Source organism: Mesoplodon densirostris, chromosome 3 (genome assembly GCF_025265405.1).
Source record: "Mesoplodon densirostris isolate mMesDen1 chromosome 3, mMesDen1 primary haplotype, whole genome shotgun sequence".
NCBI lineage: Eukaryota > Metazoa > Chordata > Mammalia > Artiodactyla > Ziphiidae > Mesoplodon > Mesoplodon densirostris.
Window position 1 is genome coordinate 79,963,807 of NC_082663.1, and position 27,422 is coordinate 79,991,228.

The 27,422-nt window shown below is 40.3% G+C and overlaps 1 protein-coding gene across 1 annotated transcript in view; it reads right to left on the minus strand.

Moving 5' to 3' along the window:
• The window catches only part of ERAP1 (endoplasmic reticulum aminopeptidase 1), a 129,004-nt gene that overhangs the window by 81,804 nt on the left and 19,778 nt on the right, over positions 1 to 27,422 (minus strand). The window contains exon 2 of the mRNA XM_060093175.1: positions 8,634 to 8,690. Within this exon, the coding sequence (XP_059949158.1) occupies positions 8,634 to 8,690 (57 nt within the window). The remainder of the gene's footprint in view (positions 1 to 8,633; positions 8,691 to 27,422) is intronic.

The following is a 27,422-nucleotide window of genomic DNA, read 5'->3' on the forward strand; positions in this document are numbered from 1 at the left end:
ACAGTGAGCACAATCTCTGTTTTCTGGCAATCTACCTCATGAGCCCTGGAACTAGAACAATTATGACATGCCTTCCCAGTACTGAAGCAGCAGATGCACAGTCACAAGGAGCCAAAGAACACAGCTCTGGGGCTTCCCTGGTGGCACACTGGTTGAGAGTCCACCTGCCGATGCAGGGGACACGGGTTTATGCCCCAGTCTGGGAAGATCCCACATGACACAGAGCCGCTAGACCCGTGAGCCATGGCCACTGAGCCTGTGCGTCCGGAGCCTGTGCTCCGCAACGGGAGAGGCCACAATAGTGAGAGGCCCGCGTACCACGAAAACAAAAACAAAGAACACAGCTCTGTGTCTTACACTGGGGCCAGTAATGCATGGTTAGTCTTGCTGAAAAGGGCAATGAAATATTAACCTTTTCTCAAGAAAGTTGAGGCACATAGGAAAGAACAAGAGCCAAAGGAAATAAAAAGAAGAAAAAAAAACAGGAAGAGTAAAGGAGACCAGTGGCAGGGACAGCACAGGTAAATGGCAAGCAGCAAGTCCTCTGACAGCTGAGAAGAGAGCAAGTGATAAATAAACTTAGACCAGTTCTGTTACATGGAAAGGGGATAAATAGCCTCCTGGTCCTCAAAACTGTAGCAATAGAAACATTTACTTATTTACTCATTCATTCTTTCATTCATTCATCCAACAAACACTAAGTTCTCTCTGTGGGAGAAGCCTATATTGGACTCACTTCCAAACTCCCACTTTTTCTATTACAATGGACCAAGCCTATTAGATTCCCTGATCTGGTGTAACAAGGAGACTGTCACTGCATTTTTCTGCCATATATATTCAGGAGCATGAAATCTGGCAGTGATAACATAAATGAGTAATATTATTTTTATGAGAAGGGAAGGCCAGCAAGGATGAATTCTGTTAGAGGAATGGGCCCATCTCCAACCTCCCCCATCTGTGTGTAACATAAAGCCCTCTCCCCACTTCTAGATAGTAAATAAACCCTGAACAAGAGATAGAGAATCCCAGAATTCACTAATAAAACCCTGCATTGACTCTTGAATTTCTAAAAGTAAGTCTCTATCTTTGGGTGTATTTGGGACCCAAGATACAAAAAAAAATACAATTTTTGCATGTCTAGGTCTGTAGCTTAAGAAAGATATGTTCTTAAGTTTGTTTTGAGAGAAATATTGAAAAAATTCCATTCCCAGAATTTTCTAGTTAAAATTTTATGACAAGATGTAGTATTTCTATTTAATATCAAAAATGGTATTATGTTTCCATAAATATAATTTAGTGCTTTCCTATTTTGATAAAAGAACTTATTTTAGATGCAAAGTCTCATATTCAAGTCTGACAATTAAAATAGACTTTTCAAAAAACCATATTACAATCCTGTAGTTTTTAATTTAGTTTTACACTGTTCAGATGGTAATGTGAATAGAAATGGTGAGTCAATTACTTTTCAAGTGAAATACTTTGATGAAATATATCCATTTTTTCCTGAAAGGGAATTATTATTGCCTTAAATTTAATCTTAGTTCTGCACATACTACAGGGATTTTCATGGCTAAACTGCTTTAAATTATCTCATGATTCATCTATCTTGAAAAATGAATGCACTTTACCCACAATAAGGCAAAATATATGTTGTAGGCTGTAGATGACTTTAAATTTGATTTTCTAGAGATATTTTATTAAAACATTTCTCTTAGGTGGCCAAAAATCAAGTCCCTTCATTTACTTTAGGGGCAGGGTTCAGGGATTAGACTAAGCTATGTGTACTTGTTCATTCATTCAACAAATACAGAGTAAAGAAGATAAAGGATCAAGGCCAGAGGCTCTACTAAAACCAAGAAGAGAAAACCAATCTTCAGGTCTAGAAGTCTACCAAAGAAGGAAAGGCAAACCAGTGCTCTCTAAGGACAGGATTGGGGTCACTGATTCCAGGGCAGATGTTGTTTGCTCTCTGCCCTAGTTTGAAAAAACATATGAACAGAAGGTAGGGGAGAACAGAAACTAGACTATAGTAGAAATAAACCAGCAGTCTGCAGGTAAATTTGATTAGATGAGGCCAAAACAGAAAGGCTAAACTTGCCTTCACCTCACGCATATTAAGAACACATACACTATAGAGTTCAAAAAATTATTCCAAAGGTTAGTATCAATGCCTTGTATACTTATCTTTAGTTAGAAATGTGTAAAGATAGACAAATGCCAAGAACTAGAAGCTATAAAATCACCTGTTAGGTAAGAGAGGAAACTATAATCAGCTTAATTGGGCCCAATGGACCCGTTTTCCCCCAGAAAGGTTTTGGATAATATGAGTTGCATTTATTCACATTGTAAACTAGAGAACAAGCTTAGAAAGGTCAAGTTCCTTTTCTATACAGGCCAGTGGCAGACATAAATTTGGAACTCATGGTGAAATGTGGCTTTGGAAAGATTGTTTTCTCCACACATTATTTTAAAATTTGTTTTTGTGAGCAGAATGCCTAAGGTGGTACATGATAGTGTTATAAGTCAAGTCTGAAGATCAATCAACCTCAAAGTACTGAAAACTTCTTAGAAAAGATGACTTAAAAAGGTAAGCAGACTTTTATTAATGGTAGCAACTGCATTTGTGCCTAAAGGAGAGGAAGCATTTACTTATAAAGGATGGTAAAAGATGGGTTTTTGAAGGATACCACCTCACTGGAAGAAATACGTGGTCATGGACATTTCTGACTCCTTCCTGAGTTAAATAATCCTGCTCTACCCACTGCCCCTCCCCCCAGGCTGTATACACACACAGATGTAATAATCATATATATGTTGCCTAAAAAAGACTTCAGGTCTAAAGACACACACAGACTGAAAGTGAGGGGATGGAAAAAGGTATTCCATGCAAATGGACATCAAAAGAAAGCCAGAGTAACAATACTTCTATCAGACAAAATAGACTTTAAAACAAAGACCCTAAGAAGAAACAAAGAAGGACATTGCATAATGATCAAGGGACCAATCCAAGTAGAAGATATAACAATTGTAAATAAATATAGATAGATAGATAGATAGACAGATACCCAACATAGGAGCACCTAAATACATAAAGCAAACACTAACAGACATAAAAGGAGAGATTGACAATAACAAAATAATAGTAGGGGACTTCAACACCCCACTTACATCAATAGACAGAAATCTCAGACAGAAAATCAATAATGAAGCACTGGTCTTAAATCACACATTAGACTAAACAGACTTAATTGATATATATAGAACATTACATTCAGAGCAGCAGAATATACAATCTTTTCAAGTGCACATGGAACATTCTCCAGGATAGATCACATGCTAGGATATAAAGCAAGTCTCAGTAAATTTGAAATCATATCAAGTATCTTTTCTGACTACAGTGTTATGAGACTAGAAATTAACTATAAGAAAAAAACTTCAAAAACCGCAAACAGGGCTTCTCTGGTGGCACAGTGGTTGAGAGTCCACCTGCCGATGCAGGGGACACGGGTTCGTGCCCCGGTCAGAGAGGATCCCACATGCCGCAGAGCGGCTGGGCCCGTGAGCCATGGCCGCTGAGCCTGCGCGTCTGGAGCCTGTGCTCCGCGAAGGAAGAGGCCACAACAGTGAGAGGCCCGTGTACTGCAAAAAAAAAAAAAAAAAAAAAAAAAAAACCCGCAAACACATAGAGTCTAAGCAATATGCTATTAAACAACAAATGTATCACTAAATAAATCAAAGAAGAAATTTAAAAATACCTGGAGATAAATGAAAATGAAACACAAGAATCAAATATGTATAGGATGCAGCAAAAGCAGTTCTAAGAGGGAAGTATTTGGTGATACAAGTCTGCCTCAGGAGACAAGGAAAACCTCAAATAAACAACCTAACTTTAACCTAAAAGAGCTAGAAAAAGAAGAGCAAACAAAACCCAAAGTTAGTGGAAAGAAAAAAAGAAAGATCAGAGCAGAAATAAATGAAATGGTGACAAACACAAAAAACAAACCCAAAAAACAATAGAAAAGATCAATGAGACTAAGACCTTGTTGTTTGGAAAAATAAACAAAACTGATAAACTTTTAGCCAGACTCATCAAGAAAAAAGGAGAGGGCCCAAAGCAATAAAATCAGAAATGAAAACGAAGAAGTTACAACCAACACCAAAGAAACACAAAGGATCATATAAGACTAGTACAAACAACCATACAGCAATAAAATGGACAACCTAGAAGAAAGGGACAAATACCTAGAAATGTACAATCTCTCGAGACTGAACCAGGAAGAAATAGAAAATATGAACAGAACAATTACTAGCAATGAAATTGAATCAGTAATAAAACTCCCAACAAACAAACATCCAGGGCCAGATGTCTTCACAGGTAAATTCTACCAAACATTTACAGAAGAGTTAACATCTATCCTTCTCAAACTATTTCAAAGGTTTTCAGAGGAAGGAACGCTTCTGAACTCATTCTACAAGGCCAGTATTACCCTGATATCAAAACCAGACAAAGATATCATACAAAAAAAGGAAATTATAGGCCAATATCACTGATGAACATAGATGTAAAAATTCTCCAACAAAATATTAACCAAACGAATGCAATAATACCTTAAAAGGATCATACACCACGATCAAGTGGGATTTATCCCAGGGATGCAAGGATGGCCCAATATTCACAAACCAATCAATGTAATACACATCATTAACAAAATGAAGAATAAAAACCATATGATTATCTCAATAGATTCAGATGAAACTTTTTACAAAATTCATCATCCATTTACGATTAAAAACTCTCCACAAAGTGGGTATAAAGGGAACATGCCCCAACATAGTAAAGGCTGCATATGTTAAGCCCACAGCTAACATCATACTCAATGGTGAAAAACTGGAAGTATTCCTTCTGAGATCAGGAACAAGACAAAAATGCACACTCCTGCCACTTTTATTCAACATAGTAAGGTAAGTCCTGGCCACAGTAATCAGACAAGAAAAAGAAATAGAAGGAATCCAAATCAGAAAGGAAGAAGAAACCTGACTTTGTTTACAGATGATACAATACATAGAATATCATAAAGACACCACCAGAAAACTACTAGATCTTGTCAGTGAATTTGGTAAAGTTGCAGAATACAATATTAATATAAAGAAATGTATTGCATTTCTCTATACTAACAATGACCTATCAGAAAGAGAAATTAAGAAAAACAATACATTTACCATCACATCAAAGAGAATAAAATACCTAGGAATAAACCTACCTAAGGAGATAAAGGACCTGCTCTTAGAAAAATATTAGATGCTGATGAAAGAAATTAGTGACACAAACAGATGGAAAGCTATACTGTGTGCATGGATTGGAAGAATTTAAGTTGTTAAAATGACCATATTACCCAAGGCAATCTATGGGTTCAATGCAATCTTTACCAAAATACCAATGATATTTTTCACAGAAATGGAACAAATAATTCTAAAATTTGTATGGAAACACAAAAGATCCAGAATAGCTAAAGCAATCTTGAGAAGAAGAACAGAGTTGGAGATATCATGTTCCCTGACTTCACACCATACTACAAATCTACAGTAATCAAAACAGTATGGTAGGGCTTCCCTGGTGGCGCAGTGGTTGAGAGTCTGCCTGCCGATGCAAGGGACACAAGTTCGTGCCCCGGTCCAGGAAGATCCCACATGCTGTGGAGCAGCTGGGCCTGTGAGCCATGGCCGCTGAGCCTGCGCATCTGGAGCCTGTGCTCCACAACGGGAGAGGCCACAGCAGTGAGAGGCCCGCATACCACAAAAAAACAAACAAAAAAAAAACCAGTATGGTACCAACACAAAAACAGATCATAGATCAATGGAACAGAAGAGAGAGCCCAGAAATAACCAATGCACTTATGGTCAATTAATCTACAACAAAGGAGGTAAGAATACACAGTGGGGAAAAGACATTCTCTTCAATATATGGTGCTGGAAAAACTAGACAGCTACATGTAAAAGAATGAAATTAGAACATTTTCTCATACCATTAAAAAAAAGTGAACTCAAAATGGATTAAAGACCTAAAAGTAAGACTGTAAACCATAAAACTCCTAGACGAAAACACAGGCAGAATACACTTTGACATAAATCGTAGCAATATTTTTTGAGTCTGTTTCCTAAGGCAAAGGAAACAAAAGCAAAAATAAATAAATAGGACCTAATTAAACTTAAAAGCTTTTGCACAGCAAAGGAAACCATAGACAAAATGAAAAGACTACGTACAGAATGGGAGAAAGTATTTGCAAATAATATGACCAATAAAGGGATAATATCCAAAATATATAAACAGCTCATAAAATTCAATATGAAAAAAAAACCCAATTGAAAAATGGGCAGCAGACCTGAGTAGACATTTTTCCAAAGAAGGCATACAGATAGCTAACAGGCACATGAAAAGATGCTCAACATCGCAAGTTATTAGAGAAATGCAAATCAAAACCACAATGAGATATCATCTCACATGTATCAGAATGGCTATCATCAAAAAGACCACAAGTAACAGATGTTGGTGAGGATGTGGAGAAAAGGGAACCCTTGTACACTGTTGGTGGGAATTTCTACATCCACTATAGAAAATGGTATGGATGTTCCTCAAAAAAATTAAAAATAGAACTACAATATGATGCACCAATTTTATTCCTGGGTATGTATCTGAAGAAGAAGAAAACACTAATTGGAAAAGATAAATGTACCCCAATATTCATAGCAGCATTATTTATAATAACCAAGATATGGAAGCAACATAGCGTTCATCAACAAATGAATAGATAAAGAAGATATGGTGTATATATATAATGGAATACTACTCAGCCATAAAAGAATGAAAATTTTGCCATTTGCAACAATGTGGAATGGACCTGGAGCATATTATGCTTAGTGAAATAAGTCAGACAGAAAAAGACCAATACTGTATGTTATCACTTATAGGTGGAATCTACAAAATAAAACAAATGAATGAACATAACAAAATAGAAACAAGCTCACAGATATAGAGAACAAACTATCAGTTACCAGTGGGGAGAGGGAAGAGGGGAGGGTCAGGATAGGGGTAGGGTATTAAGAGGCACAAACTACTATGTATAAAATAAATAAGCTACAAGGATATATTGTACAGTGCAGAGAATATAACCAATATTTTATAATAACTTTATATGGAGTTTATCAAAATTTTGAATCACTATGTTGTATACCCAAACTAATATAATCAACTATATCTCAATTTTAAAAAATGCAACTTTGAAATCAGCACCCTAACAAAACCAATTAGAATCCTAATAAGAAATTATGCTATTATGTTTAAATTTCCATGGGCATTTGGCATAGAATCTCAATCATTCAAATTGTATGGCCTTTTACACTAAAATCATGCTTCCTTCTACTTTTGAAATGAATGTCCTTGAAGACAGTTCCATAGAAATCAGTTTATCCAAAACTTAAAATACAATCCAAGAACAGCCTAACTTATCATTAATTTGTCTTTTAACATGGAGTAAATATATCTTTTGGCTTCTTCCTTTCTACCTGCAACTCCCCAGAGAGCTTAACGTAGAAAATGTAGCAATTCTTGAAGCCTATAAGAAGCCACATTTTATACAAAGGAAAGGTATTTCTGCAGAATTTTTAGCTTTTATCTTAAGTTTTAATATACTGAGAAGCTTTTTCTCTAATTGTGAGAAAGCTTGGCTTTAAAACGTTAACATGCTGAGGAAAGTTACGTATGAATCCACTCAACTTCCACAATATACTGACCTCATTCTCCAATTTACAAATACATATGTTAAATTAATCAAACAAGGAAGCCAACAGAATGAGGTGGCTCTAACATGTTAGCAGACTACTAAGCAAACCAAAACCTAAGCCTATAAATGTCTCAAGGTTAAGAAATGAAAACTTAAGGAAACCAATCACAAACAGCCAACTAGTCTTCCCCAAATAAAGCAACTGCTTAAACTATAGCCAATCAAATAATGTCCTTGCTTTGCTTCCACTTTTCTGTTAAAATCTTTCCCCTAGGGGCTTCCCTGGTGGCGCAGTGGCTGGGAATCCACCTGCCGGTGCAGGGGACACAGGTCCAAGCCCTGGTCTGGGATGATCCCACATGCCACGGAGCAACTAGGCCCATGTGCCACAACTAGTGAGCCTGCACTCTGGAGCCCATGAGCCACAACAGCTGAGCCCGCATGCCACAGCTACTGAAGCCCACATGCCTAGAGCCCATGCTCCACAGCAGGAGAGGCCACTGCAATGAGAAGGCCATTCACCACAACAAAGAGTAGCCCCTTCTCACCACAACTAGAGAAAGCTGGCACACAGCAATGAAGACCCAACACAGCCAAAAATAGATAAATAAATACATTTTTAAAAAAAGGTCTTTCCCCTAGCTCCTGTTGGTAGAGCATGCTGGACACTTCTGGTTTGATGAGGTCTGATTCAAATTGTTGCTCAAACTCTTTTAACATTTTTAATATGCTTCAGCTTATTTTATAACACAATTCATTTGAGTGAATTAGCATTAAAGAAACACATGGGATAGGAGAACAGATTACATGTTTGCATTGTCATTATTATAATAACAACATAATGAAGGTACTCACCACTAAGTCTTGCTGCCTGTGATGAGGAAAGTTGAAGAAATATCCCATGCACTTGAGCTGCAAAAATATAAACAGTAATTCTGTCAAAACTATTTTCACAGGATACATTGAATCTCTCACTCTTGAAAAACTGTGTAACAGGAAGGCTTTGGAGAAAAAGTCAACCCAAGTGGGTGGGCAGAGGTGTGACCAGATCAAAGCTGCCCCTGGGGTTCCCTAGTGAATTGCATAGCAACCTCTGATTTTAGGATAAAGACTATGGTTCTTCTCCATGACTCACAGCAACCAGCCATTTTGCTCCAAAAAAAAAAAAAAAAAAAATGCTGATGCAGTTTTTAAGCTTTGGCTCACCATGAGAGGAGATGGAAGCAGAATTTTGGCCACTTTTGGGTTATTTCTACCTCTTTCACTTAAGGGTTTGAGCTACTTAGATCTGCTTTCACAGTCAAGTGAATTTGAGTTCCAAGACATCTCCTTCTTGGTCTTGTAGGTAAGAGAGAATAGAAAGATACAGAGGAAGGGAATTTTCAGTTCTCTGGTAATTAGTGCAAATACACACACACATGCACACGTGTACACACGTATGTGTTTGTGGGTATGTGTTTCCCTTCTCAAGTATAAACCCAACGTATCACAGGTGGATTATCTCTCTGCCTTTCTGCCCCTGCACATCTCCTCTCAGCATCATGGAAGCCCACAGCTGGACTCAGAAAATAATAGAGCTAAGTAGTTTACCACGGTACCAACTTTTGATGGGTGTCAAAACTAGAGCTGATATTTAACCAATATGCATAGTGTAATTGTTCCAGTAGTTAAAATGTTGAAATACTTCCATATAGTTTTCCTGAGCCTACAAGTCTCTAGACCACCATTCTGGTCTCCCTAGTTTCTCCCCTGGGACTTCCAGAAGTCCCCCACCCCAGCTTACCCACCTCTGGACTTCTTCACCAACCAGAAACAGAAGGTTTAATGTCTGGCCCAGCAGGGCATCCAGGCCTTGCTCTGCATTTAGGCAGCCACCATTCTGATTGGTCTATAGTATGTGTATAGTACTGAGTATTAAATATCTTTAATGTCACCCCTAGGTAAAACATCACTGCAAATGTCACATGATGGGGGAAATTACATATGCTGAAACTTTTATCAAGAAGACAACAGGGCTTCCCTGGTGGCGCAGTGGTTGAGAGTCCGCCTGCCGATGCAGGGGACACGGGTTCGTGCCCCGATCCCGGAAGATCCCACATGCCGCGGAGTGGCTGGGCCCGCGAGCCATGGCCGCGGAGCCTGTGTGTCCGGAGGCTGTGCTCCGCAACGGGAGAGGCCACAGCGGTGAGAGGCCCGCGTACAGCAAAAAAAAAAAAAAAAAAAAAAAAAGAAGACAACAGTATGGAGTTAGGAGGAACAGTGTTAAAATTCCTGAGGTGAAAAATAGGATGAGACCTCAAGCAACATGCATGACTCATCTAAGAAAGAGTGGGTCTTGTTAAGTATAGTGCTGTGAATGACCGTGGGCCAGAGGTGAATCGCTGGGACAATTGGGGAAAAACTATTTTCCCTTCCTCAAATGCAGTCGTCAACCTTCCCTACAAATACATTTTGGACAAATATTTAAAGACTATTAATTTGGAAAGAGACAAATTATTAGCCTCTCTGGAACATATTTCAGGCTAATACAGTTTGAGCAATTTGACATCAACTTCCACCTTACTCTCAGCACGCTTGAAGCCTCCCTTACATCCCGGCACCCATCCTGTGCTCAGGAACAGTGAAAGAGCTAGTTCACGGCTCGCTGGAACTACTCATACCAGCTTGGCTGCTGCTTCTGCTCTGTTGCCCTCATTCCGTTAATTAGCCTTTGGCTGCAGATCCATAGCTGGCCCCTCCAGCAGCCCTTGGTCCATCCCCCTTTCCCCATGTCCGGCACTGTTCTCAGTGGGGCACTGTCTTCACTGGTCTCTCCCATGTAACACTTTGTGAAATGGGTACCACCTGTTTTCTGATGTAAATACCCTTATTTGACTCATTTCACTCTTCTGCTGGGTTTTCCATCTGTTACCTCTTCTGGACCTTGTGGACACTGACCAGGCACTTCTTCTACCTCCCCTCTCCAGACCCTGATTTTCATCTGGTCCTTCTGCCTCCTGATGCCCTCAGCTGGCTACTTCCCTCAGAGCCTCATCCTTATACACCTTTCTCATCCAGGCTCTACCACAATTGCTCCACTGAACCACTTACTGTTGCTCTGAGTGTGACCTATCCTTTCTTCTGCCTCCAATCCTCTGCATGTGTTGCTCTCTTTGCCTACAGCGCAATCTCCACTCTGCCTGGCTAACACCTTCTCATCTTTCAGGACTTAGCGTCATGTCACTTCCTCAAAGAAGCCTTCCTGGATTGCCGAGGACTGGGTTAAGTTAGGCTCCTATGTGCTCTCAAAGCATCTTGTCTTACTCCTCCCACAGACTTATCACACTAGGTTATTGCTGCCTTTTTGTTTCTTTCTCCCAATGGAAGTGAGCACTTTGGGGGAAGAAATTGCATCTTGTGCTCACTTTACCCTCAACATCTAGCATAATGCCTGACATAGAAAACCCTCAATAAATTTTTTCTGTAATGAACTACAACAATAAATTGTAACATAAATAGTTAATATTTCTCATGTAACCCCATGAAGCAGCTATCTTATCATCATTCCCACGATACAGATGAGGAAACTGAGCACAGAAAAATTAAGTGACTTTCCCAAAGTTACATAGCCAAGAAATACAGACGTGAGTTCCAGATCCAGGTAGTATGTCTCCAGAGACTATATAAATTACTAATCTATACTCTATGCCTCTTGCTTTTGAGTTGTTAAGGATAGAACCACAGCAATAATACAGTATCATTTCCCATTAGTTCAAAATAACCTTAAAAGCCATGTATTTGGTGAGAAAACATTTATTCAGCCTATCTTAATCCTGACTGAATATAATGTATTTTATATCCAGGCCTAGAAAACAGATCCCTAGGGACTAGGGGAAACAGTAAGGAAGAAAAAAAGTGGGGTCAGAGGGAAAATACCTAAAAATCATGTCCAAAGGATAAAGCCAAGATAGGTCCCCAGTATGTGTTCAAAACAGGTCAGAGGGCAAAGGTGAGGTGGGAAGCTGTGAGAGCAAGAACAAGGAAAAGCCGGTTGGAAGGGCAAAGAGTCTGAACTGTAAATTCTACATGTTTTTGCTGTTAAGCCACAATGGGAGACCAATTTTGGTTACAGCAAACATTGAGCCCCGAGTACATTCACAAACTTCCTCTTCATGTAATTGCACCTGATGACCTTGAAATAGTAAACTGATGACTGGTGACAGCCATTCAACTTGTGGTTTATGCCAGTGAATACCGAGTATCTCTCAGGTAACTCTGAGCCTTAAATCTGGCTGACAGCATTTATCTTCAGTAACAGAGTTAACTAGATTTACAGCACATGAAATTGCTCCCCTGGGCCAGCATTTCATTTGTTAGACGTGCTGTCTTAACAGAGCCCAGAGAAGCCCCTAACTTAGATTAATCATGGTATGTAAATAAACAGTCAACATAGCTAATATTTCATGGCCAGAATGGAAGACCAACAAGGGAATAAAAGTGAGAAAAAAAAGAATAACAAAGTGGAATACCAGCAAGTTGTTCTCATTTTAAAACTCCTGTGTCCTTGGTTCACAGGCACACAGAAATCAAATGGTGGCAGCCACCAAATAATTCTAAGAAGGCTGGCTCTGAAAACTGCTCCTTCAAAACATAATATTAGGGGAGAACTTCAATATGGCAGAAGAGTAAGACGTGGAGATGACCTTCCTCCCCACAAATACACCAGAAATACATCTACACGTGGACCAGCTCCTACAGAACACCTACTGAATGCTGGCAGAAGACCTCAGACCTCCCAAAAGGCAAGAAACTCCCCACGTACCTGGGTAGGGCAAAAGAAAAAAGAAAACACAGACAAATGAAGAGGGACGGGACCTGCACCAGTGGGAGGGAGCTATGAAGGAGGAAAGGTTTCCACACACTAGGAAGCCCCTTCATGGGCGGAGACTGCGGGTGGCAGAGGGGGGAAGCTTCAGGGGCCACGGAGGAGAGCGCAGTGACAGGGGTGCGGAGGGCAAAGCAGAGAGATTCCCGCACAGAGGATCGGTGCCGACCAGCACTCACCATCCCGAGAGGCTTGTCTGCTCACCCCGCCAGGGCGGGCGGGGGCTGAGGCTCGGGCTTCGGAGGTCGGATCCCAGGGAGAGAACTGGGGCTGGCTGCGTGAACACAGCCTGAGAGGGGGCTAGTGCGCCACAGCTAGTGGGAAGGAAGTCCGGGAAAAGTCTGGACCTGCCTAAGAGGCAAGAGACCATTGTTTCGAGGTGCGCGAAGAGAGGGGATTCAGAGCACCTCCTAAATGAGCTCCAGAGACAGGCGCGAGCCATGGCTATCAGCGCGGACACCAGACACGGGCATGAGATGCTAAGGCTGCTGCTACAGCCACCAAGAAGCCTGTGTGCAAGCACAGGTCACTATCCACGCTGCCCCTCCCGGGAACCTGTGCAGCCTGCCACTGCCAGGGTCCCGTGTTCCAGGGATAACTTCCCCGGGAGAATACACGGCGTGCCTGAGGCTGGTGCAACGTCATGCTGCCCTCTGCCACCACAGGCTCGCCCCGCATCCGTATCCATCCCCCCCGCCCCCGGCATGAGTGAGCCGGAGCCCCCGAATCAGCTGCTCCTTTAACCACGTCCTGTCTGAGTGAAGAACAGACGCCCTCAGGTGACCTACACACAGAGGCGGGGCCAAATCCAAAGCTGAACCCCAGGAGCTGTGCAAACAAAGAAGAGAAAGGGAAATTTCTCCCAGCAGCCTCAGGAGCAGTGGATTAAACCTCCAAAATCAACTTGATATACCCTGCATCTGTGGAATACTTGAACACACAACAAATCATCCCAAATTGAGGCGGTGGACTTCGGGAGCAACTATTTATTTGTTTGTTTGTTTGTTTGTTTGTTTGTTTGTTTTTTCCCCTTTTTCTCTTTTTCTGTCTGGATGACAGGGTCTTGGTGCTCCGGCCGGGTGTCAGGCCTCTGCCTCTGAGGTGGGAGAGCCGAGTCCAGAACATTGGTCCACCACAGACCTCCCAGCTCCACGTAATATCAAACGGCAAAAATCTCCCAGAGATCTCCATCTCAACACCAAGACCCATCTCCACTCAATGCCCAGCAAGCTATACTGCTGGACACACTTTGCCACACAACTGGCAAGACAGGAACACAACCCCACCCACAGGCAGAATGGCTGCCTGAAATCATAATAAGGTCACAGACACTCCAAAACACACCACTGGACGCGGTCCAGCCCACCAGAAAGACAAGATCCAGCCTCATCCACCAGAACACAGGCACTAGTCCCCTCCACCAGGAAACCTGCACAACCCAAGAAACGAAACTTAGCCACTGGGGGCAGACACCAAAAACAATGTGAACTATGAACGTGCAGCCTGCGAAAAGGAGACCCCAAACACACTAAGTTAAGCAAAATGAGAAGACAGAGAAACACACAGCAGATGAAGGAGCCAGACAAAAACCCACCAGACCAAACAAGTGAAGAGGAGATAGGCAGTCTACCTGAAAAAGAATTCAGAGTAATGATAGCAAAGATGATCCAAAATCTTGGAAATAGAATGGAGAAAATACAAGAAACATTTAACAAGGATCTAGAAGAACTAAAGAGCAAACAAACAATGATGAACAACACAATAATTGAAATTAAAAATTCTCTAGAAGGAATCAATAGCACAATAACTGAGGCAGAAGAAAAGATAAGTGACCTGGAAGATAAAATAGGGGAAATAACTACCTCAGAGCAGAATAAAGAAAAAAGAATGAAAAGAATTGAGGACAGTCTCAGAGACCTCTGAGACAACATTAAATGCACCAACATTCAAATTACAGGGGTCCCAGAAGAAGAAGAGAAACAGAAAGGGTCTGAGAAAATATTTGAAGAGATTACAGTTGAAAACTTCCCTAATATGGGAAAGGAAATAATCAAGTCCAGGAATTGCAGAGAGTACCACATAGGATTCATCCAAGGAGGAACACACCAAGATACATATTAAACTACCAAAAATTAAATACAAAAAATATATTGAAAGCAGCAAGGAAAAAACAACAAATAATATACAAGGGAATCCCCATAAGGTTAACAGCTGATCTTTCAACATAAACTCTGCAAGACAGAAGGGAGTGGCAGGACATATTTAAAGTGATGAAAAGGAAAAACCTACAACAAAGATTACTCTACCCAGCAAGGATCTCATTCAGACTCGACGGAGAAATTAAAACCTTTACAGACAAGCAAAAGCTAAGAGAATTTAGCACTACCAAACCAGCTTTACAACAAATGCTAAAGGAACTTCTCTAGGCAGGAAAAACAAGACCAGGAATAGACCTACAATAACAAACCTAAAACAATTAAGAAAACGGTAATAGGAACATACATATCGATAATTACCATAAATGTAAATGGATTAAATGCTCCAACCAAAAGATACAGACTGGCTGAATGGATACAACAACAAGACCCATATATATGCTGTCTACAAGAGACCCACTTCAGACCTAGGGACACATACAGACTGAAAGTAAGGGGATGGAAAAAGATATTCCATGCAAATGGAAATCAAAGTAAAGCTGAAGTAGCAATTCTCATATCAGACAAAACAGACTTTAAAATAAAGACTATTACAAGAGACAGAGAAGGACACTACATAATGATCAAGGGATCAATCCAAGAAGAACATAGAACAATTGTAAATATTTATGCACCCAACATAGAAGCACCTCAATACATAAGACAGAGGCTAACAGCCATAAAAGGGGAAATCGACAGTAACACAATAATAGTAGGGGACTTTAGCACTCCACTTGCACCAATGGACAGATCATCCAAAATGAAAATAAATAAGGAAACACAAGCTTTAAATGATATATTAAACAGGATGCACTTAATTGATATTTATAGGATATTCCATCCAAATCAACAGAATACACTTTCTTCTCAAGTGCCCATGGAATATTCTCCAGGATAGATGCTATCTTGGGTCACAAAACAAGCCTCAGTAAATTTAAGAAAATTGAAATCGTATCAAGTATCTTTTCTGACCACAACGCTGTGAGACTAGATATCAACTGCAGGAAAAAATCTGTAAAAAATACAAACACATGGAGGCTAAACAATATGCTACTTAATAATCAAGAGATCACTGAATAAATCAAAGAGGAAATCAAAAAATACCTAGAAACAAAGGACAGTGAAAACACGATGATCCAAAACCTATGGGATGCAGCCAAAGCAGTTCTAAGAGGGAAGTTTATAGCAATACAATCCTACTTCAAGAAACAACAAACATCTCAAATAAACAACCTAACCTTCCACCTAAAGCAATTAGAGAAAGAAGAACAACAACAACAAAAAAAAACCCAAAGTTAGCAGAAGGAAAGAAATCATAAAGATCAGATCAGAAATAAATGATAAAGAAATGAAGGAAACAATAGCAAAGATCAATAAAACTAAAAGCTTGTTCTTTGAGAAGATAAACAAAATTGATAACCATTAGCCCGACTCATCAAGAAAAAAAGAGAGAAGACTCAAATCAATAGAATTAGACATGAAAAAGGAGAACTAACAACTGACACTGCAGAAATACAAAGGAACATGAAAGATTACTACAAGCAACGATATGCTAATAAAATGGACAACTTGGAAGAAATGGACAAATTCTTAGAAAAGCACAGCCTTCTGAGACTGAATCAGGAAGAAATAGAAAATATAAACAGACCAATCACAAGCAATGACATTGAAACTGTGATTTAAAATTTTCCAACAAACAAAAGCCCAGGACCAGATGGCTTCACAGGTGAATTCTATCAAACATTCAGAGAAGAGCTAACACCTATCCTTCTCAAACTCATCCAAAATATAACAGAGGGAGGAACACTCCCAAACTCATTCCATCACCCTGACTCCAAAACCAGACAAAGACGTCACAAAGAAAGAAAACTACTGGCCAATATCAGTGATGAACATAGACGCAAAAATCCTCAACAAAATACTAACAAACAGAATCCAACAGCACATGAAAAGGATCATAAGCTGTAATCAAGAGGGGTTTATTCCAGGAATGCAAGGATTCATCAATATATGCAAACCAATCAATGTGATACAGCATATTAACAAACTGAAGAATAAAAACCATATGATCATGTCAATAGATGTAAAGAAAGCTTTTGACAAAATTCAACACCCATTTATGATAAAAGCCATCCAGAAAGTAGGCACAGAGGGAACTTACCTCAACATAATAAAGGCCATATATGACAAACCCACAGCCAACATCATCCTCAATGGTGAAAAACTGAAACCATTACCACTAGGATCAGGAACAAGACAAGGTTGCCCACTCTCACCATTATTATTCAACATACTTTTGGAAGTTTTAGCCACAGCAATCAGAGAAGAAAAAGAAATAAAAGGAATCCAAATCCAAAAAGAAGAAGTAAAGCTGTCACTGTTTGAAGATGACATGATACCATACATAGAGAATCCTAAAGATGCTACCAGAAAACTATTAGAGCTAATCAATGAATTTTAGTAAAGTAGCATAATACAAAATTAATGCAGAGAAATCTCTTGCATTCCTATACATTAATGATGAAAAATCTGGAAGAGAAATTAAGGAAACACTGCCATTTACCTTTGCAACAAGAAGAATAAAATACCTAGACATAAACCTACCTAAGGAGACAGAAGACCTGTATGCAGAAAACTGTAAGACACTGATGAAAGAAATTAAAGATGATAGAAACAGATGGAGAGATGTACCATGTTCCTGGATTGGAAGAATCAACATTGTGAAAATGACTCTACTACCCAAAGCAATCTACAGATTCAATGCAATCCTTATTAAACTACCATTGGCATTTTTCACAGAACTAGAACAAAAAATTTCACAATTTGTATGGAAACACAAAAGACCCCGAATAGCCAAAATAATCCTGAGAAAAAAAACGGAGCTGGAGGAATCAGGCTCCCTGACTTCAGACTATACTACAAAGCTACAGTAATCAAGGCAGTATGGTACTGGCACAAAAACAGAAATATAGATCAATGGAACAGGATAGAAAACCCATAGATAAACCCATGCACATATGGTCTCCTTATTTTTGTTAAAGGAGGCAAGAATATACAATGGAGAAAAAACAGTCTCTTCAATAAGGGGTGCTGGATAAACTGGACAGCTACAAGTAAAAGAATGAAATTAGAACACTCCCTAACACTATAAACAAAAATAAATTCAAAATGGATTAAAGGCCTAAATGTAAGGCCAGACACTATCAAACTTTTAGAGGAAAACATAGGCAGAACACTATGACATAAATCACAGCAAGATCCTTTTTGACCCACCTCCTAGAGAAATGGAAATAAAAACAAAAATAAACAGATGGGACCTAATGAAAATTAAAAGGTTTTGCACAGCAAAGGAAACCATAAACAAGATGAAAATATAACTCTCAGAATGGGAGAAAACATTTTCAAATGAAGCAAATGACAAAGGATTAATCTCCAAAATTTATAAGCAGCTCATGCAGCTCAATATCAAAAAAACAAACCAATCCAGAAATATGCAGAAGACCTAAATAGACATCTCTCCTAAGAAGATATACAGATTACCAACAAACATATGAAAGAATGCTCAACATCACTAATCATTAGAGAAATGCAAATCAAAACTACTATGAGATATCATCTCACACCAGTCAGAATGGCCATCATCCAAATATAAATGCTGGAGAGGGTGTGGAGAAAAGGGAACCCTCTTGCACTGTTGATGGGAATGTAATTGATGCAGCCACTATGGAGAACAGTATGGAGGTTCTTTGAAAAACTAAAAATAGAACTACCATATGACCCAGCAATTCCACTACTGGGCATATACCCTGAGAAATTCATAATTCAGAAAGAGTCATGTACCACAATGTCATTGCAGCTCTATTTACAATAGCCAGTACATGGAAGCAACCTAAGTGTCCATCGACAGACGAATGGATAAAGAAGATGTGGCATATATATAAAATGGAATATTACTCAGCTGTAAAAAGAAACGAAATTGAGTTATCTGTAGTGAGGTGGATGGACCTAGAGTCTGACATACAGAATGAAGTTAAGTCAGAAAGAGAAAAACAAATACCGTATGCTAACACGTATATATGGAATCTAAAAAAAAAAGTTATGAAGAACCTAGGGGCAGGACATGAATAAAGACGCAGACCTATTAGAGAATGGACTTGAGGACATGGGGAGGGGGAAGGGTAAGCTGGAAGGAAGTGAGAGAGTGGCATGGACATATATACACTACCAGATGTAAAATAGATAGCTAGTGGGAAGCAGCTGCATAGCACTGGAGATCAGCTCAGTGCTTTGTGACCACCTAGAAGGGTGGGATAGGGAGGGTGGTAGGGAAATGCAAGAGGGAGGAGATATGGGGATATAAGTATATGTATAGCTGATTCACTTTGTGATAAAGGAGAAACTAACACACCATTGTAAAGCAATTATACTCCAATAAAGATGTTTAAAAAAAACCCAAACATATTACTGGCTGCTAGGTGTCAAATGAAAAGGTGAAACTCATGTTGGATGACCCTCCCCACTACACACACACACACACACACACACACACACACACACACACACACACACTGTAGGCAGCAGAACTTTTTTCCTCATCTCTGGACCCCCATGACTAGCACAGAGCCTGGCTTATTAGGCATCAGATGTTTGCTGACTTGGTCTCTGAGCCACACAGGAGCACTCTCCTTGTCCTGGCCTGTTCTCAGGCTCTGTTCCACCTGAGCACAAAGCCCTTAAGAGTGACAGGGCAGCAGTGCACAGCAGGCCAGTGTCTGGCTTCACCCTCCTAGCTACTAGCTGCTCTTCTGCAAGTGTGTGTTGAGACCAGGGAAGAGTTCTGCTGGCCACTGTGCTGCCTGGCACTGCCAGACTGTTCTCTGTGATGCTAGATGGACTGGACCAGGAGGGATGTTCTCCCCTGTGGGGAGAGGGATCGCTGCTCATGTCTCTCCAGAATGGGGAAAGTCTGTGCCTCAGTGTCACTCTAGCTGTCTCGTAATGTGGAGAATGCCCCGGACAGAGCTGGAATGTTAGACCCCTGCCTTGACCCTTCTACTGGTCACTGTTAAGATCCCAGCAAGTGACTTAATCTCACTGAGCTTCAGTTTTCTCATGTGTGAAATGAGGTGATACATGCCATGAGTTCTGTACAGAATTGCTCTGTGGATCAATGGCATAATATATATGAAAGTGCTTTTTCGACTGTAAAGCAAGCCTAATGATTATAACTGGTATTATTGGTAGTTTTTGTGGGATTATCAACGTTGGCTGGTTTCTGACTTTGATCTGCTGACCTCAGCTTCATAAAATCAGTAAGGTCAAGAGGGCTGTGCTACTGTATGAGGGGGATTTTCACATATGAAATTTAAAATACAGTCCAAATGGTATAAAAGGATGGCCAGCATATTGTCTGTCTTGAGCAGTTGGGCTGGCCTAAGATCTAGTTACCTGACATAGATCGGCATTCCAAGTTTGTGATTTAGCATCATTTTGAGATAAAATACATCCTCAAAATACATGTTATCTACCAATCTGGCTGCATTTCACATGTCCTAATTATAAATCAGGCCTGGGTGTCTGGTTGTAGTGATATTAGGCTGGATTTACAGGCTTTTATTTACAGAATAAATAGCTTATATTCATTTAACAAATTTATAGCTACAGTGCCAGGCACCCTGTATTAGATACTAAGGACACAGCACTGAGCGAAATAGACATGCCCCCACCCTTATGAATTACCGTCTGGTAACCCAGAGTAGTCTAGGGCATCAGGAAGGTTTCCTTCAGCAAGAGTCAGTTTATAGAAGACTTCCATGAGAAGGAGTTTTCTGGAATCCTGGGAAGTGGGATAAAAAGGGAAGTGTAAGAGCCTACTGGGACTGTGTCATTTGGTAGCTGTTTATTGTCTTCAGAATGACTGTCACATGTTTGCAATCCCACTACCCCAAAGAACATACACTCAAATACTCAGCCTCCTTCACAGCTAAGCTGCTCTGCTAATCTTTTTTTTTTTTTTTTTTCTTTTTGCGGTATGTGGGCCTCTCACTGTTGTGGCCTCTCCCGTTGCGGAGCACAGGCTCTGGATGCGCAGGCCCAGCGGCCATGGCTCACGGGCCCAGCCGCTCCGCGGCATATGGGTTCCTCCCAGACGGGGGCACGAACCCGTATCCCCTGCATCGGCAGGCGGACTCTTAACCACTGCGCCACCAGGGAGGCCCCTGCTCTGCTAATCTTATGCACTAATGTACAACTTTGATTCAGAAGTGAGCAGCACTCCGTGGTAACCAGCCTTCAGGTAGCTATGGCTTCCCCGCCGCCCCCCGCCAAAAAAAATAGTGTAGGCAGAGGCATCTAGCTAGTTACTGAGAGCAATTATTGTAAGGTCACAATTCTGACATGATTCTGTGACTAAATTGTGGGTGTTGTCTTCTGAGAAGTGTACAAGTCTATTTATTTCTACAGCCCTTGTAACAATTCTTTGAGCTGCCAAAAATCCTTTAATAAATTCCCACTGTCAAGTGAGTTAAACAAAGAGGCCATTAGCCTGAGGCAATTCTATTATCTTAGCAGCCTACATAAGCAAACCAAAGCTTAAGCCTATAAATGCCTCAAGGTTAAGAAATGGAAACCTAAGGACAACCAATCACAAACAGCCAGCAAGTCTGGCCCAAACAATGCAATGGCTCAAACTATAACCAGTCAAATAACTTCCTCACTTTGCTTCTACCTCTTCTCTATAGAAGTACCCCCTCCCAACCTGTCCCCACCCCAGAGCCTGTCAGTGGAGTGCTCCTAACCATTTCTGCTTTGGCACTGGTCCACTGGAATCTAGTTTTGTGCAAGTAAGCTCTTACAATTTTTAATATGCCTCAGTTTATCTTTTAACACCCCAAATACTGCATCCAATCATTTCACAGCAAAGGAGGTGTGAGGAAGGTTGCTGGACCATAAGATCTACTGGTCTTATTATCTGCTGCAGCATACAGAAGCAGCTGGCATAGGTGTGAGGTTTCCCTGAAAACATCATGATGTCACAGAGATAAAGAACTCATGGATACTTCAGCAGGGCAATCTGCAACTAACTCTCAGGCAAAACAAAGGACTATCTTAGTTTATGAAGAACATGAACCCCAGTAGTAAAAATCTAAGTGGCTTTCGACTGATACTTGCTGATTCTTATTTAAAGATTTCATCAAAATAGTCTCAAAGTTCATAAGCAGCTCCAAATATACTGGAAGATATTTCTGAAAATCTTAATCAGATTTGGCAATGTTTCCTCTGATGCTGCTGCTAACATCGGTCACTATCAGTAAGAGTAATGACTAATATATATTGAGTACTTATAGGCCCTACCACATACCATGTCACTTGATCTAGCTATAACTCTTCAAGGTAGGAGGTACTTTAATTATCCTCATTTTACAAATGGGGAAACTGAGGCAAGAGAACTTAACTAATTGACATAAGTGCTTGACACAGGTTTGGATCCAGGCCATTTAACTCCAAAGCCCTTGTGTTCAACACTCCACTAGTAGAGAAGAGGTAATGTCCTGTGGAAATTCTATGGCATTTACCCAGTAGTAATTTTGCCCAGTACATTTTATGATCAAAATAAATTTGCAATTTAAAACATCCCAATGCCTTTCTTGTTCTAAAATAACTTGTGTGATTTGTGAACCAAGTTCACAATATTGTGATTCTTGGCCTGAACCAGGAAATCACTCACATAAATAGGAGACTAAATCAATCTTTGTAAAAGGCAATCACTACTATTAGGCTCTTTAGTTGATAAGACACTGTCACATAAGTGCCATGTCTCAATAAAAAGCAAACTCTTTAAACTAACTAACTAACTAACTAAACTAACTAACTAACTAACTAACGTGCTTTCTTATTAGGGAAATTGAGGCTGCCAAACAAGGTAAAGGTGGCCTGGGAATCAGCTAAACCAATCAGCCACAGACAATCAGAAGGCAGCAATTAGCACATATCTCAGCGTATGACAGCCAGCAATGAGATTTGGAACTTCTGATAGAAATTCTCTGAAATTTGAGTGGTTATGAACAAAGGACATTAAAAGACTCCTTCATTATCTAGTAAAGAGTTGATATTTAGTAGCTAATGAGTTCTAAAGACCTCCTTTGTTACATTTTAAGCTGATCTTTTCCCGATGGCAATAAGGTCACCTTCTCTGAAGCCACCATGGACTGATTATATATTATTCTTTAGGCCGTGCTGCATTCCAAGAAAGATATGAAACAACTGAGAGAGTAAATAGGAAGAATAATTTTCCTCGCAAGACCCTCCCTGAACCATTCTCCAGGCCCATCCACAGGGAGGGGTCTCATTTTGACCCTATCCATTTCCCTGCCATTTTGCTGTTACTCCTTTCTTGAGCTGCCTCGGACCTTTCAGAGCTAACTGTCTTACCCTCAGTTGTATCCAGGTCAAACAGGATACAGTAAGTCTCTTACATACAAATGAGTTCCATTCCGAGAGCACGTTCGTAAATCCAATTTGTTTGTAAGTCCAAAAAAATCAGCCTAGGTACCCAACTAACACAATAGGAATCCACTATATAGTACCATACTGTAATAGATTTATAATACTTTTCACAAAAATAATACATAAAAAACAAACAAAAAATAAAGAAAACACTTTTAATCTCACAGTACAGTACCTTGACAAGTACAGTAGTAAGTACAACAGCTGGCATACAGCGGCTGGCATCGAGTAAACAGGCAAGAAGAGTTACTAACTGGAGGAGGGAGAGGAGGTGGGAGATGGTAGAGCTGAAGGATCACCAGCAATAGGAGACGGAGGGCAAGCTGCAATTTCACTCACGCCTGGCGTTGATGACACAGGTTCTGGTTCCTTGCTGGATTCAATTCTATCTACCCTCCTGAAAAAAATGATCCAGTGATATCTGGGTAGTACTGTGCCAGCTACATCACCATTGCTTTTACACTTGCTTCTGGACATCCTGGGCTTGAAATAAAGATACTGTACTACTGTACTCTATAAAGTACACAAAAGCACAACCACTCATAGAGGATGCACACACGTGACAGTGTACACCAGACACGTGAACTAACTTATGTGATTGGACATGGGAACTCACATTCGCATCTTTGAAAGTTTGCAACTAGAATGTTCGTGTGTAGGGGACTTACTGTATAATAAAAGTGGCAAGATTGTCACGTTAACTTATGCTTCTTGGAATCTTAGACTTCACATCCTTTTTTAAAATAAGTATTTTTTCTTTCAAGACCCACCTGCACTATCCACTCAAGCCTTGCTTCTCTAAATCCACCATCTTGCCTTAATCTTGGCCTCTCAAACTTCCCATTCCCTGCATGCTCTCCTCAGGCTCCTCTCCTAAGTCCCCCAAGTTTTTTCCCAGTCAGTCTTACTGGCCACAGCCCCCTTGCCCAGTCACCCTCTGTCAGTGGCAGAGCCTCTATACCACAGTCTACAGATTCCCATCACCAGCTCGCCTCCCTCCAGCCACCCCCAGGCTGCCAGATACCCAGGTTCCCGCTGCCAGTCACTCTGCTCCTATCTTCCTGCTGTTGTCTTCATCTTGGGACCTGTCACACCAGCCCCAGACCCACTTATCTCTGGCTTGACCTCACCCTTCTAGCTTCTTCTTTTTCTGCTGCTCTTTCTTTTGGAAGTCATGGAACTTTCTACCTCTTGCACTTACCTTATTTTTCTTATTCATTTCCTTTTAAGATGAATATATATTAAGTTTTAAAAATTGAGACACTATAAAAAATTGTGAAAAAATGTGGAAAAATAATAAAGAGGTTCCTTGTATGACTCTTGTTGAGAGACTGATCATATTTCATTAGTACTCATAAAAATACAATGAGGTAAGCAGTTTTTATCTGCAGTTTCCAGAGAAGGAATTTGAGTCTCAGAGAGGTAATTCAAATCACACAATTTGTAAATGGCAGAACGAAGAACTGTATCCAAAACTGTCTGCTGTCAAAGTCCACTCTGTTAGGTAACACTCTACATCAGCACTTAGAGAAGCCACTTACTTATACATAGCACTCTGGAACTTAAGAAATGTGGAAGGGGATTCTAGAGCTTCAGGTTTCAAGTTATGATTCCTCCAACCCACTCACCACTCTGGAATACACTGAAAAGTCCACTGATCACATTTCTAATACCAGTATTGGGTGTGTATAGTTAAGATAAGCACCGTCGTCTCCTGCTTAATCTAGCCTCCATACAGCAAAATGGTATTCTCAAAATGCAAATTGGATCATGTCACGTTCTTGCTGTATATCCTCCAGTGGCTTTCCAATGCACTTAAGAAAAACACACAAGGCCTATTTTATGGGCTTATCTCCAAAGCTAAACTTCTACCCTATTTCCATGTGCCTCTTTCAGAATCTCACTCCTCTGTCATTTCCTCACTTTTCCCTTGTTCAACAATATGTTCAAGTTTCTTCTACTGTAATAACATCTTTTCTTCAACCTCTGGCCACATACCCCCTCCCCAACCACTGTCCCGTTTTTTTTCTTCCTTTTAACAGCAAGCTCCTGGAAACAGTCATCTACATTCTCCATTAGCTGTTTTCCCTTAATTAACCACATATATGCTCTCTTAACTCTCTGCAGTGTGGTTTCAGCCTTCACCTTCTTCTGAGGCTAAGTGGTCTCTAAAAGGTGTAATCTGAGCCACCAATCCAATGGGTTTTTCTCAATCATCATCCTCATAGATCTTTCATTTGCTGTTCCTGATCACTCCTTGGCTGCTGTGTCATATTCTTGGGATCCTCCCCATGTCCTGAGCTCTCTATTCCCTTTTCCTTTCCTTGCCCCCTAAATGTTCCTTCCTCTTTCTGATCTCTACTTTCTCTTAGCAGACTTATCCACTGTCATGACTTTATCACCTTTTAATGTGATTTCCAGCACTGAATTTTTCATGAATTTCTGATCACATTTCTAATCACCCACTGATTTCTACATGGAAATTTTCATCAGTTCTTCAAGCCACATAGGACCAGAATCTAATTATACCTGCCACTTGACAAGGAAAAATCATAAATTTCTCTATGGCAGGACAATCAAACTAAGTCATAATTAAAACACACATAACATGCCCCCATTTGTGACGGGCCTGTCCCAACCTACAATGTGCATCCACATTATACATTAACCAGACCTCCTCAAGGCAGGAGGCTATAATCAACCTTTGAGAAATATGGTCCTTTACTTCTGACACCAGCACTGTATTTTTTAAGATTAACATTTCTTTCTCATCTTGAACAGGGGTCACGTTGACCTAAAGGCTCGCTCTGTATGTACATACCTGACCAAAACATCTCTGATGAACTTTATGTACAATGTGAACCTGTCAATATAATACATAATTCTTTGTCTCAAAAATGTATAAAACTGTTATCTCTAGCACCTAAACAGTGGAACAGTTTTCAGATCTTTTGATAATCTGTCTCCTGGGTTATAATCCTTGGTTTGGCTTGAATAAAATTCTCTCTTTTTCTTCTTAGCTTGATTGTTAATTGGGTTTTGTAGACATTTGCATGGTGTAGTCAGCAGAATATCAGAGACACCCACCAGAGGACACCTGGAGGATGCCTGGAACCTGTGCTCAGTACCAGCACAGGCCCACTGAGCCCCACCAACTCATCGGTATCTCTCAGGTATTCTGGTGAGTTCTCCTGATATAAGGATATCATTGTTTAAGTGACAATCCTAAAAATTTTGTTTGAGTTGTTTTTACTTGAAGTCTTCCGGGGCACCAGTACATTTTCCTAGGCAGGGACCTAGTGGGATCTAGGCAGGCAGCTAGGAAAACATATTTTGCTAATCTTTGTTAAATTTGGCTTAAATTGAAAAACAAGTTGATATATGGTCTGAACAAATCATTTGCTAGTGAAATGGGAGACTGAGCCTACTCAGCTTTGAAGAAAAGGGACACTTGCTTCTTCAAAAAACACAAAAACTTTCTGCCACAAAGTATCCTCAGATGACTGAGAACCTAGTGGAAGTGGCTGAGGATTAATCCTGGTGATGTACAGTGGTCCCACAGAGAACCCCACTACAACCATTAAGTAAACACTGCTCTTCCAGAGAACGTGACAGAGGCTCATCACCTAGTGCTCAGAGAACCCACAGTGCTTTTAGACTGTTGGAAGAAGAAACTGAGACGTAATAGAATCAAACCAACCCAGGGTAACTCCTTGGAGAGCTAGACTCAGAAGCAGCACACAACCAATCCATCACATTGTGCTTAGAAAGTTATTCAGATCATATCTGAATTAGGCTACCTAATAATGGGAAAGCATGCTTCAAAGGCAGTACAGCAACCTGACAGACAGCCACATATGAGAACGCCAGTTGGGTTTAATTATAACACCTATGGGATTAACACTTGCAAGTATTTAACTAAATGGGAAGATCTGACCAAAGATAACTTGTCCCTGAGATGGCCAAAATGAGGCACTTCGGATTTACCTAAACTGGTTTATTTGTACACTCAATTAGAAAAAGCCAGCTATAGAATCAAACAACCAGAATTGGAGGCATGTTTAATTGGTACCTGGAAGC